The 24,236-nt window shown below is 36.3% G+C and overlaps 3 protein-coding genes across 5 annotated transcripts; 2 read left to right on the forward strand and 1 right to left on the reverse strand.

Moving 5' to 3' along the window:
- The first annotated feature begins 124 nt into the window (after positions 1–124).
- LOC128231559 (uncharacterized) lies at positions 125–11,574 on the forward strand. 3 transcript variants are annotated; one of them, XR_008260386.1, is made up of 6 exons: positions 125–1,157; positions 1,733–1,897; positions 2,555–2,870; positions 5,050–5,179; positions 5,789–5,979; positions 7,828–7,953. XR_008260386.1 is itself a non-coding variant. In XM_052944557.1 (6 exons), exons 1-6 carry the CDS (start codon positions 585–587, stop codon positions 11,266–11,268), a joined length of 2,793 nt encoding a protein of 930 aa, XP_052800517.1. In that variant the 5' UTR covers positions 150–584; the 3' UTR covers positions 11,269–11,574. The 3 variants fall into 3 exon arrangements, 1 of the variants encoding a protein (XP_052800517.1); XM_052944557.1 differs by lacking the exons at positions 5,050–5,179; positions 5,789–5,979 and adding exons at positions 8,843–8,976; positions 10,231–11,574 and having other exon boundaries at positions 150–1,157; positions 7,828–8,394; XR_008260385.1 differs by having other exon boundaries at positions 5,050–5,979.
- A 489-nt stretch (positions 11,575–12,063) lies between these two features.
- LOC128231560 (aspartate dehydrogenase domain-containing protein-like) lies at positions 12,064–20,784 on the reverse strand. Its single transcript, XM_052944558.1, has 9 exons — positions 20,686–20,784; positions 20,142–20,187; positions 18,517–18,652; positions 14,967–15,051; positions 14,594–14,737; positions 14,067–14,172; positions 13,601–13,721; positions 12,633–12,786; positions 12,064–12,210 (listed from the first exon to the last, which is right to left on the reverse strand). Exons 2-9 carry the CDS (start codon positions 20,182–20,184, stop codon positions 12,136–12,138), a joined length of 864 nt encoding a protein of 287 aa, XP_052800518.1. The 5' UTR covers positions 20,185–20,187; positions 20,686–20,784; the 3' UTR covers positions 12,064–12,135.
- On the forward strand, positions 20,355–22,585 carry LOC128229884 (LYR motif-containing protein 9-like). The gene is made up of 3 exons (XM_052941776.1): positions 20,355–20,551; positions 21,056–21,148; positions 22,574–22,585. Exons 1-3 carry the CDS (start codon positions 20,444–20,446, stop codon positions 22,583–22,585), a joined length of 213 nt encoding a protein of 70 aa, XP_052797736.1. The 5' UTR covers positions 20,355–20,443.
- The last annotated feature ends 1,651 nt before the right edge of the window (positions 22,586–24,236 follow it).

Raw genomic sequence — 24,236 nt, forward strand, 5'->3', positions numbered from 1 at the left:
AAACACAGGCAAAACCATATAGATAGCGTCCGAGGTTCTTCATACCATACATAGAGCGTTAAAACTTAATAAACTGAGTGAACATACTTGATCACATGATGTATTGAGTGTCTCTCTTCGGGATTGTCGATGACGTTACAATTAAACTATTGAAATAATCTTGAAATAGAATACTCACACAGCATTCACGTGACCAAAGTCGATAACATTGGCACGTTCATAAAGTCTTTATCAGCTCAATCATGTCGTCAATACAAAATAAAACTAAACACTTAAGCAACACGGAATTTAATGTTATATAGTTTCGTAATTCACCAAACTACTTGTAAAATCTGAAGTGTAAACGGAATAGATGATAAACATTGTTAAGTATTTACATTTACTTCCGTGATACGAACAAGAAACGAGCATAAACATATACTAGTATATATAGCAGTTCTCCTTGTTCTCTTACTCATACGCATGTTTACATTACAAGGAATGCAAACTTAAACGAAGTGGGTGAAAGTTAAGTTGAACAAAAATGCTTTGTAGTTTGTATGATATACATTAAACAAATGTTAAAGTGTTCAATAACTTGAAAAATGGTAAAGAATCAGTTTGAGGATACTCCATTTTGGAAGCGTATTCACCAAACTAAAATTGCAGATTGGTTTAGGGCTAATGTGATCTTAGATGTAGCGAAGAATGGCTGCGTTTCATATATAGAAACAAAACTGAGTAGGTTACACGAGCATATCTTACGGGCGGTTTCAGACAAAGGTATTAAGTGCTATGAATGTTCCACCAGAAATATCGTTCCATGCCCATCCGTCGGTATATGTTCTTCATGGAACCCTCCTAACACGTGCTCCTATCATAACTCGTATGTGGAGCGATACCGGAAATGTCCAAACGGAATTTGTGACAAGTTTCGCCTTGAAATAGAGAAATTACATACACAACAGGCGCCATCTTGGCAGAATACGTCTGCCGAAAATTGGTGCAAGGATCCTTGGGAGGTTGCAAAATGTTTCATTGGACCGGATGGCTATGGTCATATCCGGTCTTCAGACGAGACCGACTTCCGCGGATTACTCAACATATTGATTTACTGTAAACCATGTCGGACGGACTTAAGCGCAGTAGAATCTTTAAGTGGATATCTTCTGTCTCAGGTAGTATATTTATTATTTATTCTGATTAGGATTAGAAGCTTATCACAAGCGGGCCCAGTGGTAATATTAATTACTGATAACAAGATTGTAACCGTGCATTTAATAGCAGAATAGCAGAAAGCGCAAATATATTAATTGATTGGTGAATGCTTAACGTTTTACTGTGGTCTACAATAATCTTATAAGGTAGAAATACAGTTAATTGTGGTAAATCACATTTGGTAGTAAGACTGCGTCTTTAACATGGTACACAGCATTTAATACGCCGATCCGTTGTTATTTAATATATACATGGCCCGCGCTCAACGTTGCATGGCACTAGTGTAAAATTTCATTAAATCGGGTAGTGAGTGCAGCAACTGTTTTGTACAAAATTGTTAAGGACAGTGTTTAATAAGTAACCTGCTCAAAAGTGCATATCGTTGTGTGTGAACGAAAATAAAGAAAATGCGTTCTTATATGGTTTAATTAACTTTTACAAATTTCATCTCATTGCTTAATGATTATACAAGGTACGAACATTGTATTTATATATGATGCTAATATTTCTTGACCGCTTAAACGTATTGCACCAGATACGAGAGCTTGAATGGAAAGTTAGAAGACCTGCACTTTTGGAAATGGATGAAAGCGACTTCAAAGCGTTGTTTATCAATATGGAGAAGTTTTTGCAGCAAATGGTAAAGTTACGCAGCTTTGACGATTCGACTGCAGTTGACGCCATTGGACATTTGCAAATGGTAATGTGTGGGTTTCAAATTGTTTAAGCAGCTTATTTTTTGGTTTTAAATGTACTTATGTTTTTAAACTATTATTTTTACTTCAAGTTTTTTTCGAGTTTTTATTGGCAATATCGGCAACACAAGAGCCTTTTTGCAATCAACAAGTAACATAAAACATATTAAGTGATATACTTATCAAACATAATGTATCAACGCATATTTGTTGTAATCAGTAAATGAAAGATGGTTTATATGAGAAAAAATAGGCAATTCATATACATGTACATGTAATACTATGTTCTGTAAAACATAACAACTGTGGTCCTAGGCCACAGGATAATTAGAATACTCCTTAGAAAAAGATCAACAAGCAATTGTGTAAAGAAATATATGCAAAGTGTTGTGCATACAGAAATAAAGACCACGCTGTTTTGTATAAATAACTTTCTTTCAGTATATTTTGCGCATTTAATTGTTTTACAAAGCCGATTCCCTAATTCAGGCCAAATTATAGACGCCGGTTTACGATTGATTTAATTTTAACATATAAGTACTTTTTGAAACTGGCAGATAATTATTTTTGATCACCACTGATGAGGACCATTGGAATTATTATTTTTATATATCATTATCGTTCCTCACAAAAGCAATACGGACATTATTTTTTCAATTCAGATCCAAGATGACTGCTATGTTCCGTCCGCTATGGAAGAAAATTTGCTACTAATGAAGGCATTTATGATCATTAATGTTCACTTGGCCACATGTGGTATACCATTGCCAAGTCAGGACATAGACGATGAATTTGGCGTCCAGAAGGAGCCGAGAGGCTTGCTTCTCAGCTTGCGGACGGCGGTAGAAAAGGAACAACAACAGCTCCTCCAAGATTACGATGAAGATGATGGTGTTTGTGATGAAATACAGGTGGTCACGAATGTTCAAATCACGCTGAATGACATCGTTTCCGCATGTTTGCCACAAGAATTGAATGGTAGGTTTATATTACCTTATTACCATTTATTTACACTAATTGAGTTATAAAAGTTTATACCTGCATTGAGTTCATTTAAGGCTACTTATACGTGTTTGCGGTTAACGTTTGCGATTTGTTTCTTCGCTTGCATTCGGAGGTCCTCGGTCATTTTTTTTATCGAAAACAACCTCGGATGTATTTGGACGGTTTACATACTCAAAAAGTGGTACGTTTAAGTCCACTGCAAGTAGATTTTATTTACTAGTAATTTTATTTAGCAGTTAAACTTTATGACTTAACTCATGGAAATCTTAATTATGTTTGCAATAACACACTTTCAGGGGCGTACCTAGGTCAAAATCTAGAATACGCACAGTCTAGGGGGTCCGGGGGCAAGCCTCCCCCCCCCCCCGGAAAATTTTGAAATCCAACATCGCATTTGGTGCTATCTAGGGGCCTTTTGGCACGTATAAAAGCATACAAATAGATGAATATTTACCTTAATTAACATTGTTAGTCCCGATCTTTTTTATTATTTTTTTTCCAAAAATCAATACATGTATTTGATTTAAATAAACAAAAAGATCTGGGGTGATGGGTGGCGTCTCTATTTAACATCCAATCCGCTGAATAATTGAGATATTGCGTTGACCAGAAGGGCTTGCGCACCTCACCGGTATATTTAACCACATGCGGAGACTGAAACTGTCTCCATGCTATGCTTAACAGTATCTAGATAAGTTAATAAAATATTGTAACTTAACACAAATAGATCTATACTTAATTATTTTACTTTTAAAATGTATGGGAAAATATCTGTTCTTTCACGGGACTAAAATGATGACAATCAGAATATCATCGAACTTGTATTCATGCACACCTTGATTTGTAAACATGATAATTAAACGCACCTGTTAATGTGCTTTGCTGTGGCGTTTACATGAAATTCATCACTCAGGCATACAACTATTGTAATCGGATCAGTTATTTCTTACTCTTCTCACGGTGGAGAACCCATGTGACTTATTCGGTAAAGTGCACGGCAACAAATGTCAACAAATGTTTGGTTTTAGTTCATTTTCACCTTTGAAATAACTATAAGAAGTTCAACAATACACGCTGAAAACTTTAAAATACATAAAATTTCCTTAAAATAAGATTTGTGTATGACATATTTACGGCTAACATAAAGTAAAGCGATAGATTTATCAAAAGGCGTGTACTTTGCCTTAGATTTCAACTCTGAGAAATCAGTTGGTCAAGATTTTCAGGAAAACTTTAGGATATTAGAGAAAGTTCCTTATTACCGTGGATAGAGCTCTTAAATGCGGGTTTTATGGTCTTTATTTCACAAAAATTCTCCAAATATTAAGAGAGTTATCTTTAAAAACCTTACCTGAATCGAGACTTGTTGACATTTGTTGCCGTGCACTTTACCAAATAAGTCACGTGGGTTCCCCACCGTGCTTCTGATAAGCTCATATTCCAGTATTTTCTTAAGATTATGTTTTTCTTAATTGTTAAGTATGAGTGTTTTGATTGGACTAAATTTAAAAGCAAAAAAGTTTTAAAAAAATCTTAAACTGAAGAAGCGAATGCAATATATTACCTAGACTTCAACAACATGTTACATAATAGTTATCGGTAGGATATTAGGAAGAAATACAGTCAAACCAGTTTTAAGCGACCAGTCAAAACCAAAAACTAGGACAGTGTGGTCTTTGAAAAAGGTGTTCAATTAATGCAGAACGCTTTTATAAGAGCGTTCTAGAATAGTTTCTTTTGGCATTAAGCCACCCACCAGCTGTCATTAATAATCTTCAATACTGTTTGTTAATGACCGTCTAAGAATAAGATACAGTCAACCTGTCTTTAGCGGATCTATTCCCTAAATATGGCACTGTGCATAACAATGGTTATTAAATTCTGAATAAAAGAGCCAGGCGACGACCCTTTTTTCTTGCAAATATGTCAACGACATGTTCGGCGTTGATATTGCGTTCGCTGTAAATGTTCATCAAACCCAGGCCTGACATTCGCTCAGTTGTCATGGTACTCCTCAAATACGTTTTGAATCGACGCATTGTCGAAAATGAGCGCTCAGACGTGGCCGTTGCTGCATTCACAACAGAACCATGAGGCAGATCCTTATGTTAGGATACGATGCCTCAGTAGCTACGTCCAATGCTTTTTCCAGGGTTGAGTAGGGAGCAGGTGAAGTTACAGTCCACTTCGCTGTCCAACGTTGACACTCTCGCTCGAAAGTCGGCTCGTCATCTGGCAGGTCTTACTTGAACTCCTGGAATATTTCTATCGTTACGGCATGGGTGAGACCGTCGACCTGCAAATAAATCTTTATTGTATTTTCGCACTGATGCCATTTAAATATATGCGGCCAATGATCCGGTGCTTATTAGATTATAAGGTTTCATTTGTTTCATTAGGATTTTCTTATTATTGTGGAAACGATCAATAATTATTTATTTTTAATATGTTTAATGCATGCGCATGTAAATGTATTCAGATATTAACCCGTTCACTGGCAGACAAGTCGTGGACATGCGCGATATTTTTTCAACTTCCGATTTTGTTTTCTCACACTCTCTCGACCTTTTGGTAATATCATTGTGAAAATGTCAAACAACTTGGATCCAAATGAGACGCCGAGCTACACGGCGTCTCATTCGGATCTAAGTTGTTTGAATATATAACGATACTCGGGGTAAGGCAGTGAACGGGTAAAACCTACATGGTATTACCAATGTAGTTTTATGATTGGTGCATTGCAGCACAAACTATTCGTTTTATTCCTTGATTACACTCCCTTTGGAGGCAGCCGATACTGTGCCTTGTACCGTCCATTGCCTTTCAACAGCCGTGCGTCTAGATCAACAAACAAATGGTCTACGAACGGCAGGTACATGTTTGTCTTCCAGTACTGGGAAGTGGTCTCTGCTGGGGCGTGCGGTCTGTGAACTTGACGTCCAAATCGCCGTGGGACCGACGGCTCTACATCGACGTCGTGTGCAGTTGATACTGACTTGCCGTAAAGCGCATCCCATACGTCGGCATCGTTACGTTTAGCCTAAACAGGAATATATACAGGATGTCCTACACAAAAACAACCGTAAACGCATATTTAATAGCTGTAGAAAATGGCAGCCCTGAATATCTACAAGATGAACAAAATGACACCTTGTGTCAGAAGCTGTGTAAATGCTTATTAAAACTATTCGAGAAATATACGATCCGTCATGGGTTTTCTTTGGAGATCAACATTTCTTAAATGGGTCTTGAAATTAACAGCTATTAACCGAGACAATTTGCGAGGTTAATAAATGTCTTTCTCGAGACGAACTTAAGAAATCTGGATCTCAAAAGAAAACGAGTGACGGATTATTGTTATTACCTAAACAGTTTTGTGTATGAAATGCGGTGCGTACGAATTCACTTCGTTTTTTGTTATCACACATGTTCCGTGAATTGTTCTCAAATCGAAGATAAGAGTATTTATGTGATAAAAGGGCATATCAAAAGTAGATTGAAGGTCTTGCAGGGCACACCACATGCAAAACAAACAGCCACCCAATCAGATCAAGACCAGACGGCACAGAAAGGCGGTGCAACGATGACTCTGCTATGACGAATCTACTCCTCGAGCCGAGATAGTAAACAAACGGTTGTGGATAAGCTAAGAGAAAAATTTCGATAAGGATGTTTTAATTAACCATGCAAAATATATCATAAGATTATATAGTACTGACCTGGAAGGGAACTTATACTGGTGAACGTTGTTCCAAGTTGCGGTTAATAGCTCTTTCTTCTCACTGTCGTCTAGTTTTTGCCCGAAAATATCACCGTAAGGCGGATTAAATGTCTGTTCAGTCATTTTTAAAAGTCCCGCCTTGTAAACATCATTCGGATCATTTACCACGAGGTCAACAGGATCCACACCGATTTGGCAGGTTATGGGAAAATAACGCGTGTATAACTTAAGTTGAGATCTACATCGTGATCACCTTTTTTTGCGGAATTTAGGTATTACACTATAAAAACCAACAAACGATAAAATTCTGACGTAATTATTTCTTATACACCCCCCCCCCCAGCCTTTACTTTTTATTGCATTTTTGGAACTTTTATTTTTTCGCTTTTTTCTGACGAAGTGTACGCATTGGCGTACTGGCGTATGCCTGGGTACGCGCCTGACTTTACAGGCAATCCATTTAAACTTAGATAAAGAAATACAACTCTAAAACACTTATTTAATTAATGATATAATTAAAAAAAATACGAACTACTTCAACTGATGTAACGGCATAAAGTGGCCGAGGAGTTCCGAATGCTTCGCTTGCAGTTTATGCGCTGCTTCGCAACAGAGATACCAAACGAAATAGTTAGCTAACGTGAAGAATTGTTAGCCTTAAACGGGCACTGTATAGGTTACACTTGATACATATTTGTATTTTCATTTTAATGCAATACTAGTATTATGTTTCACTGATTTGACTGTACAGAATCAAAACAAAACAGCATATAATTTGTGTACAGATATTAAGAACCGATTTGCGATGTTTTGGGGACTTTTTAAATTGGGTATTTGTTGCCATGTAGCTATTGATTCACAACCTTATTTATACAGGCTACTTTTTTAACTGTACACAAAGCATATGCTTCTTTTATTTGATCATGAAGGTCAAATGAGTTAAACATGATAATGTATTATGATTATATCTATTTTTTGGCATCAAGTATAAACCTATACTATGCCCTGTAAACTCAACGCAAGGCTGTACTGGTCTTAAGTAGGTCAATGATGTATTAGTACACACACTGATTACTGATATTACCTTTGCAGTAATAATATATTCATAACCAGTTTTCATTCAAAGTTTTCTACACCATATCGTAAGAGTTCCATGTATGTGATTACATTCGAGTTTTAACGTAACTATGTTTTCTTTTTTTAATTCAGATTGGAAAAACATGTGCGTTTTAGAACGCATCGTTTTAACCGGCGACAATTTACCAGTATTTGCATTTACAAACGCATGTCTTCAAGGTTTATTCGATCGCAGTAAAGAATGCATGGACAAATTGAATATCACGATTCAGATGGAAGACTGTACATATGATGTTTTGTTTAACGATGAGGTTTACATCTACGCTTCAAAGACTGTCAATCTGACAGAATTGCTACTACACGAGTCCATCGAAACAGGTTCATTCAAAGTGGAATCATTTGATGATTTAGAAACAAATATGTCTACTTTGTTTCGTCCGATGGTATTGATAACCGAAGCAATGGACGTGGAACTTTTGAATCACCTCAAAAGTAACTGTAACATGAAAGCGCCGAACTTTGGCATGGTATTCATCAAGGACGAACATGGCTATCCGCCCAGGCTACTCGAAGAGCTCGGTGTTTTGTATGCAACATTTCGAGATGGCAGTATTCTAAATACTGTGGACGAGTTACTGGAGCGTATTTTGTTCAGAATACTTCGACCATTGACCGATCAGCTTATGCATTTAAATCAAGGTAGGAATATATATATATATATATATATATATATATATATATATATATATATATATATATATATATATATATATATTTCTCTTTTACACCATAACATTAGAAGTAATTCAAATTCGTTTAGTTTTTACACTATAAGGACATTCTCTTATAGAATATGTTATAAAACTTTGTTCATGATCCAAAAAAAATAAATATATATACAGCAAAACAAGAAGTTGAGTATGACTCGTTTTTATTAAAAAAAAGGAAAGTTCATGTTTTGCTCTAAAGATAATTCTCTTGGAAATATTAACAAAAGTTGTTTTTTATAATCAACACATTCAATGAAAAAAATAAAAACATGAGATCTATTTGATATCTATTTTGCGATACGAATGAGGTATAATTAGACGGTAAACGTTAACCTACATCACAAATGACGCGAATAATATCACCTTTTTGTTGGCAGATTGTGAAAACGAACTGTTGCTTGATCTACAAGATGATGTAAAGGCAGCATATGGTAGAAGTCAAATACCAATGATGGAGCAACCTACTTTCTCAGTTCATGATGATGACCACAGCAACGATGGATTCAATAAAGTGAGTAGTTTATCCATTTTATACACTGGTTTCAGAAATAAAAAACATTAAAAGCAAATTTAGTATTTTATTGCCACTGTGCATAGAATGCTATAGACATAACATACTGATTAATGTTATTTGTATACTATGACAACAGGATTTTTACGGGTGCTATCATTTTGACTTCTGCATTTACTTCTGGAAATGACTCTTTGATAAAATAATGGAGGGGCAGTAGGATAATACGATATCTTGAGATACAGTGTTCATGATTTCCATAGAGCTTTAGTCGTTCATACAAGAAGAAACTAGAGTCACAATTAATCCCCCTCTTATTAAAATCATATCTACACGAGTATGCTGTTTTAGATAAATATTTTCTACGACAAAGATTTGACTTTAACACTAAATGAAAACGGTATAAATGAGTTTTCTCTTTGTAACTTAAAAGTTGTATTCCTTGAACATTGTGGTCATATCGAATGTCAATTGTTGGCTTGTTTATTTTATGCTATTGATATTCGTCTCATCGTTGTTCCTGTTTAGCGAAATCTGGCAATTCCGAAATCCAATTAATTACTTTTAAAACTCATACAATGATGCGTGATGTTTCCCGCAATTCTTGAAACGCGAATTGATGTTCGTGTCAATGTGTATGATAAATAAGTCTTGAACTATTTGAATGAAATAAATATTTGGAGTACTCGGCACTACATAGGCAGTTGTTGATGTTTGTATCTGGTCGTTGAGTACTTGGGATTAATTTGTTAGTAATTATATTTTTTTGTTTTGTTTTATACTTTTTTGACTTCAAGCTGATACTCTCTCCAATGCCAGTATTAATTATTGATATTATCCTTATCCTTAGACAAGCCTCAGTGATTCCATTCAGCTGATTGGTCCGCTAAATATACAGGCCAATCAAAACACTTAGTTTCTACTCTTAAATTTAAGTTAAATCTTAGTTGCTTATTGAATAGGGCCCCTGGGGCAAATGTTAGTATAGGCGCGCGAAAACCGTTTGTATCCCCAGTAAGTTTCACTGACCAACTGACCAATGGCGATATTTTAATATATGTTTAAGGTATGTTGTCTTGTAGCGTTCCGTCTCTCACTTTGTGTTTGTTTGGTCAACGCCATGATTAAAATTTATGCTTCTGAGCTGGCCCATGTAGTCTTTATTGTACTCTTAATAATCATTACAACAAATCAATCACATTTTTATCACGCATAAAGCCAATAACTGAAAATTTACTGTCATTTCCCTTTCAGGCAATTGGTAAAGTATTACAGATCCCTGCTGTGTTTGGATGCGGTTGTAAGCATGGAAAAATGGTTATCTACTTTAACGAGTCCAGTAAAGCAGAATATCTGAATGTCTATCGTACAGCGTTAAAAGAATTGTTACAAAAGCAAAACATTTTTAATTACTCCATCGAATTCATTTCTATACATCATTATGCAAACATTCGCTGCGGAGACCAGATATTTGAAAACTGCTATGGAACTCTTGGGTGTTTCGCTGAAAAATATTCCAAAGTTGTAAGTTTGCATAAAAAAGAATCCAGCCAGCAGGAAGCAACTAGTGATATTAGTGACAGCGACCTTGAGGAAGTAAACAGTCCACATGGCGAATTGAAAATAGGTGCATCGTTTCAGATGCTTTCCTTGACCGAAAATACAATTTATGAACGGGAACAGGTAAAAACAACAAATACGAGTATGGAAGAATTTAGCACTTTGGTTGCGTTGATATCGAAACACGTAGTAAGTGCACACGGTCTGCATAGAGTGCCATTGCGTGTCAGTGGGCGATTAATAGGTTATGTTGACCACATTCATAACAAAATGTGTGATATTGTTGCAGCGGACATTTATGAGAAATTCAAAGACATATGTGATACAAGATTAAGAGACAGCAGAGATAGGCCCTTGCCAGCGGTGCTATCGGTTGAGAGAGAAATACATGCATTTAAAGGACTACCCGTGCATATCTGGGGCGCTGTTTCTTCTCCAGGACTTGGAACTCTAAGTGAAGTTCATATCGAAAGTTCGGATGGAAAATTCATTGTGATAACAGATAGGTTTTCTGCAATACGGTTTTGCAAAGAAGGAGACAGTGGGGCTATTGTTTGCGCAAATGACCGAACTGGACGATTTGTTCATGCTTTAGGAATGATCGTCGGTGAAAGGATGATAAAAGGAGGAACGTCTCGCAAATCATATCTGGCATTACAACTTCATGCTGGTTTAGAAACACTGTCTACTATTCATGGTTCCGAATTTCGGCTTGTTAACCATAGTAAATAAGATACATTTTCTACGCAAGGAAAACGCCTGTACCAAAATAAAAAAATGTTTGTTATTTTAAAAGCAAATGACAAATAGAGCGTATGTGCTGTGGTCTTTAACGCGAGTCATTTAGAACTGAATTCGGAAACCATTTCCTGGTTTGGAAACCATTCAACTAGACCAGAAAAATGCTTTGCTTCTTGTCGTGTTTTAACAGTTTGATTAGCATGAAATTGAATATTCCTATCTCTGACTTTTTAACAGCCATCCACATTTTACTGTTTTAACCGCATTTAATTTGCAGAATAAAATATGCCCTCATTAGTTTCCTTTCAATGATGTTACGTTACAGTGTTACATCTATGGATACTTTTCTTATGCAACCATATAAAGCGATAGATGACATAAAGGAACTAATACACAATTGGTTGGCCGACACAGTTCTTCTGTTCGTCCTGATGCTCCATGGTGGCACATGCCAATCTTTGTAAGGAATATTTGCGCGTGACTTGGTTACTTAAACGTCCGACTCCGCCGACGGAATGCATCCATACGCCAAACATTACAATTAACGTTTTCAATGACGTCACTTGCTTTTTATCATCATCACGTGATAAAAGTTACCGCAGTGATTACAGTAAAGCAAAGAGATATAACAGAGTTTGATCAATTGGTCCGCATGCATGTAACTCTGAATATTATGATATAACCGATTATGTCAACTCGACTGAAACCTGAGTTTTTTTTTCATTTTTTATTAAAAAAAACACTTCAAAATGGATTCAGTTTTAGTTATTAGATGTAACACAATACGGCTTATGAAATTGTATTGTTGCTATACTTTAAGTCGGACAGAAGTAAAACAAAGGGCACATTCATCAAGTACTACTCTATTCTCTTGTTTAGATCCGTATGAACAATATCAACATAAATGGAAACCTGGTCCTTGACTGTGCGCACCTGTAAAGAGAATATTCTTTTATTAACTTTCATTGGATGATGTTACGCAACAGGGTAACAAATGTTGCTCACATACATATTTAATCATATGAAACGACGGACGACATGACGTAACAAATGCTCTACCTTTGGACTACCCCGTGCTTCTGTTCTGGATCGGAGAAATAGTTTTATTAAAGTCCTAGTCAAAATTCATTTGTATAATATTCATATCAACCAAACTCACTGAGTTAAATTGTTGAAATGTCGAAATTTTGGTTGTGTTTCATTATCATAATAAAATAACACAGGCGTGTATTCATGTGTTAATTGCTACTTTGGATTTGCAAATTAAACAAGAACACAAATTAACCAATTTCGAAGAGAAGGAGAGATAACAGGTTTTAGTAAAAGTGTCATTATATTATATACAACTTGCCTACAACGCTACTGAGAAACGAGGCGTATGTAGCTGAGCCTGTAACCTGCCCTATTTTGGCGGGATTTCTCCTCACGGTCTGACAGTGAAATGCTGTGCCCTCGGATATGTTGCCTGGTCCCCAGACATCCACTTGGACAATATGCCAGTCTGTCAGGCTGATAAAGACATTTTATACTTATATTGAATTAAAATGAAATATAAGCTGTATATAAAACTACTTCGAATAGCAGACAAAACGACGTTGAGTTTTTATAATAATAACATTTTTTATTGATATGACACTTAAATACATTACAATTACCGTCAATAAGTATCTTGTTTGTTTAAATCAACCTGTATTTATTTCAGATATTAATATATAAATTATGAGCATTGAAACTTATGAATACCGAAACAAATAATATATTGTGAATTCAATTATAATGAAGAACGATGCTAACAATAGTATTAATTCTAGTCTCTCTTTTTCTCTCCTACTTTGTTAAGCAACAAAATATTTTGAATTCAAGAAGACGTGTATTTGTTTATCCAGTAAATCTCTCCAATAGTTCTGAATACCTATATCACGTTATCCGGCTTCTTGTGAATCTTTTAATAAATCTTTCTACTAAAAAAATCAGCAATATAATCCTAAATCAATATAAAAATTTTCGGAAAGAGATATTTAAGAGAAACAAAAATTAAATTAAGTATTTCGGTTTGATTAAAAGTTTTCATTGACAGAAATGAAACAAACAGCTTAGCCAACGCCACCTACAGAGTCATGAATGCGGTTCGTTTGTTCACAGTGGACGAAGTATTGGGTGACTCTTACAGTGTATCTTTTCGGTGGAAAGCACGAGTTATATATTCATACGCAGACCAAAAAGATGTCTTATTTGAGAGAAATTAATTTCAAAAGTAGTTTTGTTAGGAAAACTAAAAATTATAAGTTTCCATTTATTACAAGTAAATGCTTAAGAAACAGACCTTGGATCAGATATGATGCTGCCCTGTGTCTTGTCGAAGCCGAGGCTGTGGGCGGCGACGGCCGCTGCCGCCATTGTGTTCACGTTGTTAGGGGCCAACGGGCAGAGATCTCTCACAGGACCTTAGATTCAAGTTTGTAAATAATCTGAGACCGTTCCGCATACAAGAAATTTCAGCTATATGCATGTAAAATTGAAGTAATACTGAAGTACTTTATAACTGTAATAAAAGATAATTATCACAAAACGATGAATTGTTAAAAAACAAAAGTCATTCCCGATATGCAAATATAATAAAAACGTACGCTTTAAACATTTTCTCGGTAGTAGAACATTATTCATATTTGTGTGAAAATGGGAATCTCGACTGAATCCTTGTTTGAGATGAAGGATTACGGACTACATTCCTTGATGTTTACGAAAGGGCCACAGGGAAAACTGTTTATTATCAACGTCATACAACTCACCATCATACAATGTTACCGCCTCGTTTGTGACAGCGTCATTCTTGCTCTTCAAAGGTTCCGCTAATTTCAAAGATTGTGGCGGCTTCTTCATCGTTATTTTTAAAGCCTGTAATGAAAACACTGTTTATGTAATCATACATAATATTTATGTCATTAGAACAGTGGAAATAGAAAGTATTAAAGCGAGCAGCCTAAGCGTCTATAATAAATTTAGAAAATGGTTACATATGCTAGGTTAATAACCTAAAATGCTATCCTTATCCCACACCCTACCCCTGGGACAGAAAACAGCGCTGAAGCGCCGATTCCTATAATTTCGGGTGTCGAATGGCCGGACTTCGAAACATTTTGCAATTATGTTTCGAAAATGTGGTCATATTGACCATTTATTTGCAAATATAAGTCAGTATTTTTGTCATTTATGTGTTACTCACTCATAGAGCGGTTTAAGATGCCAAATATGAACAAAAACACTTTTTCAGTACAGCATAAACACTGTTTTAAAATACCATTTAAAGAATATATACCTGTAAGGTTCCCCTGTCCGCCATCTTTTTTATATCTTGTCCTCCCCACAATGCACCGCATGGAACGTAAAGTCCATGTTGATTGGCTGCTGCCTTTAACTTCCGCTCTGTCTCTATATCTGCCATAGCTGTTGGCGAGCCGATCTGTATGATTTTGTCAAACAAATATTACTCAACACAAAGAGATATATTTTCCACTGAATTATGAAGCGTTAAACTATTACTGTATACTTGCGCCATGGGAAGTATAGTGAAATAGATTCAAAGTCGAAGCTAAACAGAAAAGAAACACAATTTAAGACAGCAGGGAGTTAAACTATTAAGGGTGGGTAACCACCAAAGAAATTTATTAGCATATGATCATTTATCTTACCATATAGTCGGCTTTCTGTAAGAACTTGTCTCCATAATTAAGTGTGATGTCTGGGTGTGCAACCTCAACGATGAGATCTGCGTTTCTGAAGAAGGATTATTGGTCGCGTAAAATCGATGATTTCGATCCAACTTATCATATTTAGGCGATTATTTAGAAACCTTCCCTTGTGTCTTTTTCAGAATGTAGAGGCATTAAATAGGCTTCTTGATAGCGTTGCACTCTAAATGACATATTTTCTGACCTTTCTTCTATATTCCAGAATGTTACTATCGTATATCCAATTATACATTCAATGTTTCCAAGAACTCTCCGACCTCATCCGACCCTCCTAAGGAATCAAATCTGCTGTTAACATACAAGATAGTAACGGTGTTATTATCAGCCACAAACAATAACAAAATAATCACACATGTTTTTATCTTATAATTACAAGGCATATTAAAGGTAGATTCGTGTTATCGACTTACTCAATCAACTTGAGTCACAATCATTTCCCTACAATATAACTCTCAGTCTGAGATGAATTTACATTTTTTCCCTGAAGTGTCACTCTTATTCAAAATCAACACATACACATGCAACACACATCGATTTTGACTGATAAACCTTTATCTACTTACTAAATAATACATTTATGGAAAATATTAATTACTGATAACAAGTTTGTAACAGTGTATTTAATAGAAGAAACCGCAAAAAATATTAAATGATTGGTGAATGCCTAAAAGATTTACTGTGATCTACTATAGTCTCATAAGGTAGAAATACCGTGTGTTATGCTCATTTCTTTCAAATTAAACTCGGTATCCTTCATCAGAACCATTGTTTTCGACATGTGTTCATCTGTTTTGGAATATTAAACCAATATTATTAATTATGGTTTAATCTTATTTGGGAGTAAGAGTGAATCTTTAAGTAATTGAAACATTCATATACTTAAATTATAATCATATTAAAGGCATATTACAGTTACCTCTTTGGAAATCGACTTTAATTATCAACTTGAATTACAATCATTTTCCTTGGTACAAACGCAAACATTAACGTTCTAAGGATTAATAAAAGACAGAAAAATACACTTCGCAGAACAAATGAAGGTTTAAGGTATGTGCCTGTTTATGCCAAAACCGGCTTTGGCTGCATGATGTACATTTGGACAAGTAGCAAACTCGTTGTTTAGCAACAATTACTACGGGAACTAGCACAAAAGACGATGTCCAAGACAAAGCACTTGTGGATGCAGGGAGGAAAAGACATTAGTTCAAATTTGCCTTTTTAATGTATTACTGTCTGCAGAGTTTTGTGATTTATATGCCTGTTAGTTATACTCAAAGTGGATCGTATCGACAAGAAAAGGTATAAATTTCATGAGCGAGAAATAGAAAGAGATTTTTTATTGTCCCCAAAGTCAGAAAGACGTTATAGTAGGCAACAAATTATTACAGTCTTACTGGCAACACAAAGAGAAACAAGAGATGTTTGTCAAACATTATGCCCCCCCCCCTGAGCGCCATGTTGTCAGGATTATATGGACAATTGAATGAAATATGCATGGACCGAAATGGCAGCTGATTTGTCGCTAACATTGTATGCCGTTGAGGCAGTTTTAAGATTATGACCATTCAAAGTTTGAGGATAGTGTGTGTTATGACCATGACCTTTGACTCTATGACCTCAAAATCCATAGTAGTTATCAGCTGGTCACCAAAAATCTAAATGTTAAGTTTGAGGGCCATGGGTGCAGGCATTCACAAGTTATCACACAGACAAGCATTTTTCGTTCAGGGTCACTGTAACCTTGACCTTTGATCCAATGACTCCTCAAATCATAAGGGGTCATCTGCAGGTCAGACACAACTCCAAGTCAAGTTTGAGGGCCATGGGTGCAGGCATTGTCCAATTATCACTTGAAACATTTTCGCATTCAAGGTCACTGTGAACCTGACCTTTGACCCAATGACTCCTAAAATCAATAAGGGTCATCTCCTGGTCAGGCCCAACTTACATGTCAAGTTTGATGATCATAGATTCAGGCATTTTTTTTGCGTTAAAGGTTAATGTGACATTGACCTTGGCCTGATGACACCCAAAGTCAAGAGGGGTCATCTACTGGTCAGGCCCAACCTTCATGCCAAGTTTGATGACCATAGGTCCAGGAATTGTCGAGTTTGTTTTCAAGGTCACTGTGACCTTGACCTCTGACCCCTTAAATCAATAGGGGTCATCTACTGGTCAGGCCCAACCCCCAAGTCAAGTTTGAGGGCCATGGGCGCAGGCATTGTTGAGTTATCACTCGGGCAACCTTTTATCGTTCAAAGTCACTGTTACCTTGACCTTTGGCCCAATGACCCCTAAAATCAATAGGGGCCATCTACTGGTCAGGCCCAACCTCCAATTCAAGTTTGATGGCCGTGGGTGCAGGCATTGTCGAGTTATCACTCAGACAACCTTTTACCATTCAAGGTCACTGTGACCTTGACCTTTGGCCCGATGACCCCCAAAAACAATAGGGGTCATCTACTGGTCAGGCCCAACCTCCAAGTCAAGTTTGGGGGCCATAGGTGCAGGCATTGTTGAGTAATGACACGGACAACCTTGGCCCGATGACCCCCAAAAACAATAGGGGTCATCTACTGGTCAGGCCCAACCTCCAAATCAAGTTTGAGGGCCATGGGTGTAGGCATTGTCGAGTTATCACATGGACAACCTTTTACCATTCAAGGTCACTGTGACCTTGACCTTTAGCCCGATGACCCCCAAAAACAATATGGTTCATCTACTGGTCAGGCCCAACCTCCAAGTCAATTATGAGGGCCATGGGTGCAGGCATTGTTGTCACTCGGACAACCTTTTACAATTCAATGTCACTATGACCTTGATCTTTGACCCGATGAGCCCCAAAAACAATAGGGGTCAGCTACTGGTCAGACCCAACCTCCAAGTCAAGAATGAGGGCCAAGGGTGCAGGCATTGTCGAGTTATCACTCGGACATCCTTTTACCATTCCAGGTCACTGTGACCTTGACCTTTGGCCTGATGACCCCCCAAAACAATAGGGGTCATCTAATGGTCAGGCCCAACTTCCATATCAAGTTTGCTGACCATCGGTCTAGGCAATGTTGAGTTATCACTCGGACAAGCTTTAAAATTATTTTACCATTAAAGGTCACTGTGACCTTGACCTTTGACCCGATGAGCCCTTAAATCAATAGGGGTCATCTACTGGTCAGGCCCAACCTTCATGTCAAGTTTGATGACCATACGTCCAGGAATTGTTGAGTTATCACTCGGACAAGCTTTGGTCTACCGACGGACCGACCGACCGACCGACATGCCTGTGCTAAGCAATATACCCCTCTTCTTCGAAGGGGGGCATAAAAACAAATATCATGTTTAACATATTTACAAAGGCGTACTTACGAGGCATTAACTGACAGGATTGTCAGTGACAGTATTTTAAAAACATATTTATGGGGCATAGACTTCCAACAGTAGTGCAAAACATTTATTACAGACAGATTATTAATTAATACTGTATTATTTTTACCTTTCACTAAACGCCTCCAGGTCACGCAAAATGTACTTGATATCCACCTGGTCTTCGAGTGCTTCGGGGGTGCGGTTCCAGACGAACGCTAGCTCGAGGTCAGGTATTGTCTGTACTTGTTCAACCAAGTATTTCCCTGGATTAAAAACGCAGTGTTTTCTTAAATCTTTAAATGCTACATATATTGTGCCCTGATCTACCAAGTGTCTATGATATGAAATCATTTAATGGAATAACACTCATTTTGCAAAATTACACATTTATTATTTGTTCATGCTTTGCATCATAGTGTTCTTAAACCCTGATTTTTAAACTCCCGCAAAGAGGTCAACTTTGGGACCCAAGCGCTCGACAAAAATAGCCCGACTGACCAAGCTTCAAGTAACTGTTATAAAAAGTTATACGTCGAAATGAACAGTTTATTTTGCGATATATATGCCATTGTAGCAAGAATGACATATAAGAATAAAAAATCGAACACTTATATAAAACAATCTCATTAATTTTTGCATTTCCGTGTGGGCCAATGATAATCGATTTTCAAAAGTTTCTGTTCAATGATTTAACGGAGATCGATTCTGACGTATGCACCAAAAATAGTTTCATAGAGTATATTTCATTCGATCTATTTTCCAAGCACTCTTTCTTATCAACTTGTGTCAGTATTAAAAGGTAGCATATATACTTGGTGTTTGCACTTTTGTATGGGCCAATGACAATCGAATTTTTTTCACATTTTATGTTCATTAATTTTACGTACATCGATTCTGACGAACGCAGCAGCACACAAAGACAAGTTAAGAGTCCAATTTTTACGATATACTGAAAACGGAAGACGATGTACGCCCGCTTTTTTCTATAGATAGCCAAAATTGAACTCTACAATATACTTAGAAGTCACACAAGAAGCCATTTGCGGAAAATTGTTCATTAATAAATATTGACATTGATATCGTCAGTCAATGAAAAACAACAGTTTGGGAGCGCCCAATTTCACCATAACAAGGTGAAATATGTGCCAGTATATATATATAGATCACCACCAACACAAACACTACTTTAATGGCAACAAGTGCAGGAATTCATGTGCCCCAACGTTCACTTATTTGACGCAGAAACATAATATACCCAAATTAATTTGAATGAAGTTGTTTTCTTAAATTGTGAATGCCCCTCGTGATACTTGCGAGTTTTCAAGACGGAACATTTGAGTTACATAGTGTTTTGTGTATTTAGCTATGTCGCTAAGGCGTAATGTACCAAGTGTTTATTAATATGTTGGTGGATTGTGTAAATATAAAACAAAAGTATACACACAATCAAACAACAATACAACTTTATTGCGCTGTCACATCTAGAAGAACATATTTACATCAATGGTCAATTAAATGCGCCACAGAGCAAATAAATAAACTATGAACATATATATGGTTCTAGCATGCGTATTTCCTATAGACTTATTATAAAATGACAACTGAATGAAAACTATCTCAAAATGTACACAAACAATCATGAAAAAATATGTAATAAAGTTTTAACAAAGGATATTAATAAATACATTTTACACAATGTTCAGTCTCAGATATTATCACCGTGGCTGTATATAGCTTTAACTTTTAACGTACCTAGATGTCCATATCCAACAATTCCTATCCTCCTCGGCCCCATTGTCTGAAATTCAAGTTTGGTATTGACCTTCAGTGACAAGATTACTACTACACACGGAGGGCATTGTTATCAGAACAATGTCCGAAACTATTCATCATTTACACACTGGTACATTTATAAATTTATCGGCTCACAGGGGAGGTTATTACGATAATACCGTTTATCTCCCTTTTAACAAAATTAAGATGTTTGTATAAACGGCTGTGAAAGTGATTATTTATAAATTCGGAAGGAGTTTCGAAGATAAGTTATATTCAACATGGGAAAGGACATTCATACTCCGATACAGCTTTACAGGCACCTGTTTAGACGTCTAGAACGACTGCCTAAGTCGATGCAAGGTCATTACAAACACCAAGTAAGACAGGTAAGAGGTAAAATGAAACTGAAAGTAGATTTATATGGTTTATAGCATACTGTACTACTTATAAGTTTTCATAATAAGATTGCATGGTTTTCTAAAGACAGTTTAATATTACCATTTTTGTTGAACATACGTACCTCGATATTTATTCCCGGAGTCAAACTGTATGTCTTATTCTTCAGAAATTTTAACAATTATAAACCGAAAGTATGGTTACGTATCACTATAAACATTTGACGCATGGGGAGCAGTCAACACTTCTTGTTCTTAAGCAGCGTGGTTAACAATAAGTTTCATATTTGACATAGGAGAGGGTGCGTAACAGATATAGTTTTCGCAAAAAAATATGGCTTGTGTAAACATGTAATTGATGTGTTCCTTATTACTTCAGTGTAAGGTGAAATAAGAACTATGGTGAGAATATAATTAAGTGTTTGCGTATTAAAGTCACATGTTTAATTTAAAATAAATATTTTTTTCTTCAAAGGTTCTGACTTTTTCTTGCAGCAATTTCGAAGTCATGCTGATGAGATTGACTCTGAGAGAATTCAACAAATTATCAAGAAGTCGTTGGAGGATTGTGATTGGCTGATCAATAAGGTGACCTTTCCGACATTAACATTGAAACAGTTGTTATTTATGACAATTTTAATTTTAAGTATCCGATGTTCTTAAAAAATGGTCATTTCCTTGTGCCATTTATTGGTTACAATGTAAAATGTATTTCCAGGTGACTTTATATAGTTTTGGTATCAATTAAAATAAGAGACAGGTCCACGATTTGACGTTAGAGGAGAGGTGAGGGGACCTTGGGGCCACGGCCTGCGACCGCTTTTCCGAATTCGTATGGTGTAAATGTTTTCCTCTGAGGCATAAGAAGTGTTCATTAGACAAGTTCAGCGGGTTACGGAGGATAACTAATAATGACCGAAAGAAAACCTTTGATACAGTTTTTACAGTTTGCCGTTTTGTTTTAATATGAAATGAAATCGGGCGTGAAATATATAATTTATTTATATACCAATGTATCGTTTCTTTACTCATTAAATTCTTTCAAATGGTACACAAATGCTTTTGCGTCACCAGACATTAAAATTTCACAAAACTGTGCGTTGCCTAGAACGTTTATATAATAATTTTGTAAAAAAATATTTATTGTAAGGTCGGATTAACTTTTTATCATAACTGTTTTCAAACACGGCCTGATTGGTTATACCTTTGTTCATGCACGACGAATCATGTTTCGCAGATTTCAAGTGCTTACTTGCTTGGAAGATTTTTTTCATTCATCTATAATGGAATACGAGTTGATTTTAACAAACCGTTGGCATGGTTGGATGAAATGAAATATTAATCGAATATTAAAGTTAAGTAATAGACTTTATTTTATTTAAAGAGCACGTGACTTGCTCATATAAAACAGACCGTATGGTTTTATGCGGTTAAGAATAATGCGAATAAAAATACCACTTTATTAGAATACGTTTATAATATTGCAGTTTTGATGTGAATCTGAAATCAAGCTGAACAACCTTTAAAAAGTCTTTGTGAGAAACTGAGTTGAATAGATACTTATAGATAGTAATGCAGAAAATGGAAATGTGTTGACTAAAAAACCTGCCTTACTTTACCTACACAAATAGTCAAAACGTCCTCGCCCAATATCAGGTTTCATTTATTTAATTTTACACTAGCCATAAACTTGCGAAATGAAACCAATATCCATATATCCTTGTACATATAGGTTTATTAGTTGCTGTTATGAAACTAGCTAACTGTATAAAAATCATAAATTTACATTACCTGTTCGAAGGTTATGTCAGGCACTTTTCGGTTACAGTTTTTGGGTTAACTTTCTTTTGGAATCGATTTTAATTACGTATGAACAGGATTGTAAAAAAAGTAAAATTACGCTTATCGCGCCTACTGCCTTTCAACGCTTTCATTCTTTTTATGTGAAGACATATAATGTATGCATAGCTTGTTGTATGCTTTAATTTATATCCATTACTTTCCTTCCCACAGCCTGGTAATTAGAAGTTGTTCACCAGTTGATACATATAACTTTGTATAACTCATGTGTACTTGCTATCACTAACACATGTATTATGCGATGAGAAACGAAGTATGTAAAAAAGTTAAGGTTTTAAATCTGACTTGCTATATTTCAGTACACAAAGACCTAAAGTGATGTCGAATGTTGGGCTTTGCTGGATGAACGCACAGAAGGTTCTGAGATGGATTGAAAATTAAGATGAGCATCAGACGATAGCTCTGTCTTTACATTACGATGGAGGAAGATTTTCTTTGCTTATTTGTTGTTAAAATATATGTGGCATTAAAATAAAACAATTTCTAGGTCAGGTTTTCAGATGCAAACAGAAAACATACTATTAGAAAACGGGCATTCTTGCATTTTGAATACACAGTAGTGCATGGCCCGAAGCAATGGTATTTAGCAAGAAATTATCACAGCAGTGATAGAGGAGAAAACTTCTTTTTATATCTTAGGTTACCTTTCCAGTCAATGAATTTGTTTATCGTTGTATGTTGACATGAAATTAAATTCCGGTCTTCGACAATCAACATCCTTCTGTTCAAATGTCAAATATGTTATATAGTATTCTATTAGAATCCCGTGACCCGATGACTGGTAATAACAAGGACGAAAGAACGGTCGTAATGGCCTCGTTATACAGACCGTCGTTTCTCTGATAAAACTTATCCTTTTAAGGTATAGGGTAAAAAGGTATAGGTGTTGGCTTCCGGGTCAGATTTTGTATTTTATCAGAGATGCTCACCACATCATAACAGAATGTAATACAAGCGTCATTAATTCCTGAAACGACGCCGTTGTCCAATCCATAACCCTGTGCAAGCTTACGTTTAATTGAAACATACCGGGCTAAGTTTTAGTGGTCTCTTTAAACATGGTGTCCAACGTAATTTATTTATGCGGAAATTTAAGTGAGGGAATCATAGATTATTGTTAAGGAACCTATGGTAATCGATAATTAAAGACAATTACGCAGTAAATTGAAGTGTGTTAAACTTATGCACAAATTGGTCCGGGGTATACCGGGGAGAGCTGGGGAAATGGGCCGTGTTTTTACATTCCAGGTGGCCCCGCAGTACCGGGTAAATGCGGTGGTTTTGTCTTTGCCCCCAAAATAGCAGGAAATTAGCCTTACTTAGGGTGCCTGGGGTTAGGGGGCATTTGGCGGGGATTTTAGCCGGGCTTGGCTTGACCGAAAGGCAAAGTCCCCGCTATTCCCCGGACCATGGGAGGCCGTGGTTACAATTGACTGGTGCATTGCATTATCAAAAACAAACATACGTTCTCAGCCAATATCGGGTTTCATTTAAGCAATACACCGGCGAGATGAAAGCAATGCTCATATATCCTAGTACATATAGCTTTAACAGTTACTGTTAGGAAACAAGCCCATTGTAATACAAATTCAACATTTTACATGACCCTTTCTTAGGTTATGACAGGCACTTATCGGTTACAGGTTGGGGCCACTCAAAAGATATTTTGATTCGATTTGTATTGCACACGAACTAAACTGTAACAAGACCAGTCACCGACTGCCATATTCCCCGCCGAATTAAGAAACGTATCAACTTCGACAAAGGATGAAATTGAACATTAACAACGCGCAATTACTAAAAATACTTCACATTG

Source organism: Mya arenaria, chromosome 4 (assembly GCF_026914265.1).
Source record: "Mya arenaria isolate MELC-2E11 chromosome 4, ASM2691426v1".
Lineage (NCBI taxonomy): Eukaryota > Metazoa > Mollusca > Bivalvia > Myida > Myidae > Mya > Mya arenaria.